The following is a 9,930-nucleotide window of genomic DNA, read 5'->3' as shown; positions in this document are numbered from 1 at the left end:
GGGGGGGGGGGTAGAGTATACATGCAGCGGAGCAAGCATGCATTTCAAACCACATATGTAAGAGTGAATATTGGAAACAGTTACCAACCCTGCCTTTAAGGAAACATCTGAAATTTTAAAGTCTGCTATATAACAGAAGCCAAACCATCAAATTCACACAATATTTTTCATGTTATTGTAACTCTTGTTTTTCCTATTGCCCAGCAGCTAACTCTAAAATCTCCTTAAACCTGCATTATATGACACTGATTTGACAAAAGCAAAAGTAGAAAAAAAGTCTGTTGGGATAGATCCATCTCAAGAAACCAGCAGCAGTCCTGAAGGTAGGAGATCAAGCTAAAAACATGTTTTGGTATGCTTTGGAAAATAGTTGCTGGTAATGTAAACTAAACATGATTAGTAATTATGCAGAATCATCATTACATTTCCCGAGATGAGGTAAGAAATTAGCATTCAAGCATATTTATTGTATGTAAAGGCCTGTGCATGCACATGAGCTTGCCCTATGTTTGCTGTGTGTGTTAACTGCCAGATGTGCGTGCGTGCGTGTTGGGAAGGCCCCGTGTTAAAAGGATCTGTTGACCGGGGCCAGCCCTAATTGAATCTGGGTCTCCTCTCTGAGCATGGAGAGGTAACCTTGCCACTCAGCGTGTGAGCACTGCCACCAATGGTCGATTAGCCTGACGCCAAACTCCCTGTCCTTCACACCTCCTGGGAGTGTCCTTCAGGTGCCCGGGTGACCCCCCCCCACTTCCCTATTACATCCATAGCTGCAATCAGTGGCATCACAGTTTGGGGGGGTATCCTGAATGATTCACAGGTCCAGAGCTGACAGGGGTCCCGGAGGTTGCCAGGGATTATAGATATTTATCGTGTCAGAGTTGTCAGGAAGCCCAAAAGTGTGAGAAAAAGTACTAAAATATTGTACTCAAGTAAAAGTGCCAATACTTTGATGAAATAATACTCAAGTACAAGTAAAATTACCTATCTGTAAAATTACTAAAAGTAATAAGTAGTTCATTTAAAATGTACTTGAAATAAAAGTTACTTAGTTACATAAAAAACTGTAAAACAGGGCGGGGGGCTCTCCCATGTAGTAAAAATATGACAAGGGGCCATGAATCCAAAACTATTTAGTTTTTAATAAGAAAAATGTATAAACATCTAAAATGTGTACACATGTAATAACAACATAACACGTCACACATGACACTTAAGACCCTTAGAAAGGTATAATGTGCACTTTTAGTTCAGACCATCCCATAAAAGGTTTTCAAACAATCAGTTGAAAGTGAAAGTGCCATACAATGTTGGTTCTGTTTCTACTGAAATCTCCTACAGAAAGTCTTGGCGCCTGCTAGGCGGCCTAGATGCTGATTTGTCACTGTAGTGGTTTCGGGCTCAATTATTTTTTCTTCCTTTTGGTTTTCGTTAGTCAAAGTTTTTTTTTTTATACTCAGTAACAGAGTGGATTTGTAATGTAGTGAAATACAATAATTCACTCATAACGTATTCAAGTACATTTTAAATTGCTAACTTTAAAAACTATTTGAAAAATACAATATACACTAAAGTAATAAAAGTGTCTGAAGCTCGATCTGAGTGTAAAAGCTCCTTTAAAAGCTTGTACATACTGTACCTTTACCCACAATAGCCTGGTTTTCTTGCATGTTTCATGTTTCTGTCAAACCAGACAAAAGAAGCCTCTCTTTTTCTCTAAATCTACATTCACCATTGCTGTTGTCTAAATCCCCCCCCCACACACACACATACACACACACACACACACACACACACACACACACACACTTTCACACACACACGTTTCCCTCTCCTCGCCATGTCAGGGAGCTTTCTTGTTCCCATGGGACACCTTAGCCTCCATTAAAGCCATCAGAGAGGAGGATGAGGTTGGGACTAAGAATTAACATCGCCAGAGGCCCCGTCTGTCCTCCAGCGGCTCATCGATGATGTTTAAAAAGAAATATATGAAATAAATAAATGCATAAAAGAGTGTAATATGAAAATCAATGGCCAAGCAGCGGGGGCTGCGGCTGAGGCATTTGAAATGAGGGACTCATAAAGCTGAGTACTGCGGGAGACTGATGGAAGGCAAAACACTTACTTTGTTTATTCTCTCTCCTCACCCCGGTCCCCTCCCCTCGCTGTCTGTATCCAGCTCTCACTCTCTCACTCCCTCACGCTCCCCCCTTGTGTCTGAAGCGGTCGAGGACAGCTTTAATGCTCCTGATAATTTATGTGGACGGTTAAGAACGATGGAAATCAAATAGTTGAGTGTAGGCAAGGCCCAGTGAGTGGCCAATAAGAAAGAAACAACAGCTGATGATAGCAAAGAGGACTGTTACCTGCTGGAATGGCTCTTTAGGCCGCAATATTACTGTCAAGTAGCTGGCTCTTTTCTGAGTGCTCATATTATAGATTCATAACTGTATCTAGGTCTGATAGGCCCTTTTAACACAGCGCGGCAACAGCTTTCATTTCACTGAGTCAAGCTAATGTGCAGCAAGTACTAAACATGAATCCTATGAGAGCAGCTTAAAGTGTGGCGTGTAAAATGTCAAGTGGTGTGTGTTGGGGCTACGGTGCCGTTTATGTGTGTGTGTTATACGTTACCAAGGTTTGTTCCAATTCCTCTACTTCAACATGTGCATACGTACTGTAGGCAGGCAGACGCAAACACATTTGGAAATGCAAGAGCAATCAATTACACTTGGGCCTATTATAAATAGGAAGCAAGGAATGGCTTTCTTAAATATCTGCATTAATGTGTGCACTAAGCTGTGGGAGTGTCTCAATGTCGACTATTAATCTGTTGCAGAGACATGTGAGTGTGTGAAGGTGCACACTGTAGCCTTGACATCCTGCTTGCATCAACGCTTAGCTAAATAGGAACCATTTACACGGTGTAAGCTGTGGACACATGCAAAGGAACATGCATGTACATATTATTCTCTTGCTTCTTCTCTGCTTGTCTCTACGGTTGGGCAATATGGATAAAAATCTTTATCACAGTATATGTAAATTTTAAATTGTGGTATCAATATATAGCATGATGTAATTTATGGAAAAAGTTGAGAAACTGTGGAGGAAGTAACCAGATATGAATGTCTAGTTTTGCCTTATTCAGTATTTAAAATACCTGATAATGTTGTTTTTTTCAAATCACATTCAAATCGTATATAATACTGCCATAAAGCCGTCATGCTGATTGATTTTTAAGATAGTTAATAACATCCTAATGCTCCCAGAGAGGTGAAAGGGACACATACTATCTCACATCTTTCTTTACCTGCTCTATTTCTCCCTCCATTCTATTTTATTCTCCCCCTTTTTTATCCTTTGTTTCCTTGATATATTCCGTTTTCTTACTTTCCCACCTTGCTGCCTTCTCTTTCTTAAAGACCCTATATATTCTGGGGGAGAAGTTGCACAATTACAAACACTGGTACACACACAAACACACATGTGCACACACACAATTATGACGAATCTTGCTGGATATTTGTTATGACTGGCCTGACTGAGCCATTAGTTATAGGAGGCAGTGCTGGGAAAGGGGAGGGCTACAAACGTGTAATAATGCCTCCACCATAGAATTTCAATCAACCACCATGGTGTTTGTGTGTGTGTGTGTTTTGATCACACAAGAAGTTGACACCACAGTAGAGGACACAGATGAGCTGGTTCAGTGTTCTTTGTTTGCTACAATAGTAATCCTGTTGTAGCAAACAAAATCAAATAAAGCAGCATAATATCATAAAGGTTACAATTTTTAATTTTTTGCTGACTGCTGGAACTTCAATATGAAATGTCATCATTTTGATACAGGCTGATATGCTTTTTCATGAAACTGAACTGAAACCATTGAACAGATGCTAATGCTTAAGATTTGTTGAGATTGATTAAAATGGAAAATTTTTGAGCTGGGGATTTAGCACAGATGAAGAATACCTTATTTAAGAAACAGTCAGAAACACTTCACAATAAGAAGCCTTGTGCTATTTGTTAACTGCAGCAGCCCATATTTATATAGCAGTCTAAGGTTTAATATTGTTTCTATTAATTTAACATGCAGTACATCTGCACTGTTATAAATCAACAATTATAACTTTAAATTGAGCAATCTGCGTGTGTCTCCCACGCAATGTTACCGCGCATTGGTATCTGTCTGTATCGATGTATACAGGGAAATATTTGAAATACAGTAACCAACTAAATAACTAAATAAATAAATGAGTATTAAATAATCTGTGCTGTCTGGGATGTTTACACTTAAAAATGTCAGAGCTTTCTGCTAAACAGAAAGATGTGTTAAAGAAACTTCCTGAATGATCGTACACATACTGTATCTTTGGCACTCTGTACTGCAATGTCTTGTTACTTATCAATCGACATGTAGGTCAACATTTACATCAATACTGACATCTGCAAGGACCTCATATCAGAGGACATATTAGTTGGGTTGATTTATTGGTCCAGCTTTAAAAGGTAACCACAGATGGTAAGCAACTAGTGTGAAAATTTGACTTTTAACATGAAATCAAAGGAAACATCCTTTTATATTAAAAAGATTTCCCAAGTTCTTCCCTGACATCTGACTGCATTTATCAGTTAAACTGAGAACTCCCACAGTCAAGAATTCACTGTTTTACTCCATTATATAAACAGCCTGAGTCCACCCACACCACTCACATCAATATCAAATCAATGAATCCATATCTTAAGAGAGACTTTGCCATTACAAATCAGCCATACACACATATTTAGAGCTCCATTGCACAACTTTACACAAAAGTATACAAACACAAACTATTGTTACCAGTAAAGAATACTTTTCTACAATCTAACTAAAATAATAAAACTCTACAATAAAGTAATGTAAGTACAGGGAAACTTAAGATATGCCAGTCTGCCAGTCAGGGAAAGCTCAAATCCTCACAACAGCCACACACACAGATATCGCTGAAGGTTCGACATCCAAACTATGTGTACGAGACTTGTTGTGTTATCTTTTCCCACCAATTGTAGGCCGCCCAGTCAGATATTTATTACTATTGATCTAGCTGGTCTTGGCTGGAGACTTTTGTTCTGCCGGCTCGAGGCTCTGACCTCAATTAAGTTATGAATTTCTATCTGATAGACTGGGAGCGCTTGGGGCCTGCCGTAGTCGTGCTACCACACTGGATTAATTAGAATTAGCGGTGCTGCGAGTCGCCCTCCCCGCCTCATGGATCATGTTGTTTTAATACAAAGTAGAGGCAGAGGCGTGGGAGGGATGGAGTGAAGGGGACGGGAGTGTTGGGGGGAAGGGAGAGTGATGAGGAGAGGGGAAAGAAGGAGACAGACGGAAATGTAAAAAACAAAACAGGCATGAGTCGAGTAAAAGGGTGTGAGAGACAGCCATGTGCTTAAAACCTGCACTGCTTTTTCCTTCAATCACCTACTTTAAACCTTAACAATGTTACCTTCCTGGCCTTGTGTTTGTGTTGTGATTACCTGAATCTCACCTGTCCTTCCTCTTTGTCAGCCTAATCCTGCCTTGGCCCCTTACCATCTGGGTAATCACTGCAGTTCAGACATTATATAAATCTACTCCGGACCATTCTTGACCTTTGTTGGAGGTCTGCAGCACCTCCGCACCAGAGCCCTGCCTTTCCAACTCCCATTCCCATGAAAGGGCATGTCCTGTCTATGAATGCATTTATTTACATGGCAACCCTACAGCTTGTAGTGAGGGTCAGAGGAGGGTTCAGGTGGGATTTCCACCTGTGGTTGTGGGATTACAACGACTAGACAGAGAATGACCACAGGGAGAGTGGACACACACAAACACAGGGCATCTAGACCATGAAAGGACATAATTCTCAACTCTTAGTTAACCCAATTTTAAATGAGTCCTCATTTTCATTGATTAAACCTTTAACCATTAAGCCTTTCTTCCTTTATTTTTGGGGAAATACAGACATTATTGTTTTTACTGCCTTTATAGCATAATTAACAGAAGATAGAATAACAACTCTGATACACCTTATACATATATTCTTTTGCTTTTTCTTTGTTTGCTTTCCATTGTTTTTGTATTGTTAATGATGCTGTAATGTTTATCATGCTTATTCTGTATTATTAATTATTTAGAATTATTTATTACAGAAACTTGCTGTGAAACATGTCAACTGAGTCATGTCAGTGACTTGTAATCAGTGCTGGGTATCAACATTCAGTTAGTTTGGTTATAGAACTAGCTGTATTAGAACCGTTTATAAAAATGTCGATACCCAGCACTAATTACAAGTAACCTACTAAAATCAAAACAAAACTGTTTTGAAACCCACCCAAAATTTAAAAACGTCTTCCACAAATTGTAAATCTAAAATATCTATTTAACAAAATATGCAAAACATTTTGAAAGCATCTGTATTTAATTCTATATTTACACAAAGCAGCTGCAGAAAAACATTGTTTAATAAAACATAGTCTAGTTAATTAGATTCAAATTTATTAAAATATTTTAAGATCTACAATTTCAAGACAGCTGGGCAAACTACATCCAAACTAAGAATATGACTAATCATTCAATGCCAGCTTTCTGTACTCACACAGAGAGACATATGTTGGTGATTACCTGTACAATATTGAAGTCTGATATCTCACCCTATTTGTAATGTCTTAAAACAATTATACTTCTTCTAGTTGAACAAAACTAAACCCTAATTAGGGAAGAATCTGTACTGTGGGATCTGTTTTCACTGCTGTCGTGATATGATGGAATGCACTAAACTTAATCTAATACCTCATTAATACTCTTAAATATATTCTGGCACAGAGAATACAAGTACAGTGTTTAAGCCTTAATTTCCATTATTACATTAAGTGAGGTTTTACTGTCATCTTTCTCACAGTTTTTGCCCTACTTTCTCTGGGTGTACTAGCTGAGGGAGCGCTGATACGGTGAGGATGGGGGTACCAACCCCAGCGCCTAATCTACTATTGGCAGTTGGCAGAGCTGTTGATCTTTGTAGCGCACGGCACACACACACACACACACACACACACACACACACACACACAACACACCACACACACACACACACACACACACACACACACACACACACACACACACACACACACACACACACACACACACACACAGCTACCTATTGTAGTCCCTCCTCGCCTTGATCCAGGATTAACTATCAAACAAGCATTTAATGCAGGTTACCAGGGTTTGGGAACAATTCACTAAAACAATCAGTTGATTAATTCTGAACGATTTTCCCCCTCTGCCAAGCAAATAATAATACTTTTTGTTTTAACTCTGCCAGTCCCCCTCCCCTTTTTAATCAACAAATTAAGCATAAATCATGTTTGATCTTTATTTACTGGTTGCTCGGCAGTTGGTAGAGGTCAAGAGAGATTACTGGTTCGCTCTAATAGCCTGCAAACAACTCAAACATTCCTCTATTCCTCTCACGACCTCCTATACTCTTTGTTTCATATTACAGGGGTGTTGGGCAAAAGAGACAGAAGCATAAAGCTGCTCAATCAAGTTTTTATCTTTCTCTAATATAACAAACCTTCCTTTCCTTATTCTCTTCCTTAATTTTCCTTAACGACTTAACCTCAAGAAAAACAAAACAAAAGGATGTTTAAGCAAGTTCTAATGAGAAGCATATTGTTCTGTAAGCTTTACATACTGAGATAATTTGGCATTGCGACAGAGTGGTATGATTTAGCTGACTATATTTTTCTCTCAGCCACCTCTTCGCCAACTCATAAATCTGCTACCAGTAACTCTGCTTCAGAGGTCCAGTGTCTTTAATATCAAGGCTTCTCCACGGACAGCTTCCTCTAACACCTGAGAGACAGGCAGGTGAAAAGGTCCTGAATGCATTACTTCAGGATATGTCTTTGCTCTGATTGGCTCCTGATGCACCCGTCTGAAACATTATTTTTTGGTTTTTCCTGTCTTCGCGTACACAGGACTTTAAATAATTAAAACACACCTTAGAACTCTAAATTGCCATCATCCTCATTTGCTTGCTATATCAAAATGACTCTGGATCAAAAAAGGAACACTGTAATATTTCCCTCTATGTGTTTTGATACGAACAGCAGTCAAATCAGACGTGTGTGAGTGACATTAAATTAAAAGTCTACTGAAATTCAGCCACCCATTATCACTACATGGCCAAAGATTTATGTTTCCTACTTTGGCTGCTGAAATATCTTGGCACATTGAAATATCAATTTATATTTTATTGATAGATACATGACTGTAAATACGCTGCTACATCTTACAAAAGGACAAAAGCCTCCATCTATACATCAATCTCGCTTGGCTGACATTATCTTCATATGGCTCTAAATCATTAGTGAAGTGTTTTCGTAGTTATCCTACTGTTAAGTCTTTTATGAACCATTCTCTACAAATCCACCCCCTCCATGCAAACATTCAAAACAAAAGGGGCCATGCATGACCACAAAAGAGAAAGTCATTTGTGAAATGTCCTGATTATGTTGGTTGTGCAACGTAAAACAATTTGTCTGATTACTTCCAATTGATTTGGCCTTACAGTTAAAGCCTCAGTGTTCAGCCCGGTGAACTGCACTGTGTCGTGCCGCTGGGCAGGGAAGAGGAGTAATTTCTCCGATGTGCAGCTGAGCCAGCTTACTGCAAAAGCTAAAGCCTCCTGGATGCTGCTAAACCTCAGGGAGGCTAAACACTAGGCTAGCTACCAGCTAACTCTGTCTGCTAAAGCCCTGGGGGATTTGTCTGTGGCACAAAGTGAATTAAAGGTGACCTTCTGGAGAGGATGGAGAAAAAAAAAGAGAAGGGCAATGTGGTTGCTGGAGATGTCACTATTTTCCCTGGGTTTGCATGTAATGTACATGTGTGCAGAGTTACAAGGAATGAGAAAGCTCCTGTGACTTTCCTCTCATCCCCACCCTAAATCCATCTATGTACACTCTAGCACACATCTCCATATTCTGAACTGACTTCTAGAACAAATTACAGCCACTAGACTAGAAAATGTTGCAACACGTCTTTGTTAACTTCAAGAGATCAAACAAACACATTAAAGTTCTCTGGCAATGCAAATCCTTTGTATTGAGTAAATAAGTGTTATTAAAAAAACTTTACAGTGCATGAATGTCTATGTTCTTCTGCCACTGAAAAAAAACTGTCCCTGACTCCAGCTCTCAAGTTCAGTAATTTATGCAATTATAGAGGTGGAATCTAATAACGTAATCGAGATCTGAAGTCACACTCCATTTCTGGGCAAGTCGCTCTTCCACAATGCATTTTCCCATAGAGGGTGTCTTTCATTGATCTTTTTGAAAATATGAGACACAATACTGGTGTTTGCAGTCTATATAACACAGGTCAAAACTCAAGGGAGCTGTAGCCGTTGAATGATAACAAAACAAATGTTGTTAGGTCTTTAAGAAATGGAAATTGAAAAATTAGACTTTAAAACAGCCTCTAATGCCGATAAATTCAAATGAGAAAGACCAGGTGAATACTGTACAAGAAGTCGCCATACAATTTAAATAAGAGGGTCTCGTTTGGCTACCAGTCATTCATTTACCGATTAATTATCACAGAAGGAGAGACAGAAAAAGAGCTCACCTGGCTGTTGATGTCTGCTTTGTGCTGCAGTAATACAGAAACCAGCTCCTTGTGTCCTCTGTCACAGGACCAGTGCAGGAGAGCCCGGCCCTGCAACACGCATGCAAGTGCACATCAGATCATTACTACTGCAGAATCCGGCGTACTTTTAATGTACAAAGCTTTAAATTATATTTATTCATCACCACTTGCGTGTTTAAATTAGCTCTGTCATTTCAGACAGTCATGAATTACACCTAAAACACACAAGGCATCCTCCTCTACCTCCTCCTCCT

At 39.3% G+C, this 9,930-nt stretch overlaps 1 protein-coding gene across 1 annotated transcript in view; it reads right to left on the bottom strand.

Annotated features, from left to right (window-relative positions):
* acbd6 (acyl-CoA binding domain containing 6) overlaps positions 1 to 9,930 on the bottom strand; it is a 31,720-nt gene that overhangs the window by 10,791 nt on the left and 10,999 nt on the right. The window contains exon 6 of the mRNA XM_032526227.1: positions 9,656 to 9,745. Coding sequence (XP_032382118.1) covers positions 9,656 to 9,745 — 90 coding nt within the window. The remainder of the gene's footprint in view (positions 1 to 9,655; positions 9,746 to 9,930) is intronic.

The sequence above is a fragment of the Etheostoma spectabile genome, chromosome 9 (assembly GCF_008692095.1).
Source record: "Etheostoma spectabile isolate EspeVRDwgs_2016 chromosome 9, UIUC_Espe_1.0, whole genome shotgun sequence".
In the NCBI taxonomy this organism is placed as follows: domain Eukaryota; kingdom Metazoa; phylum Chordata; class Actinopteri; order Perciformes; family Percidae; genus Etheostoma; species Etheostoma spectabile.
Note: the sequence above shows the minus strand (reverse complement) of the source record. Positions and strands in the feature narration are given on the sequence as shown.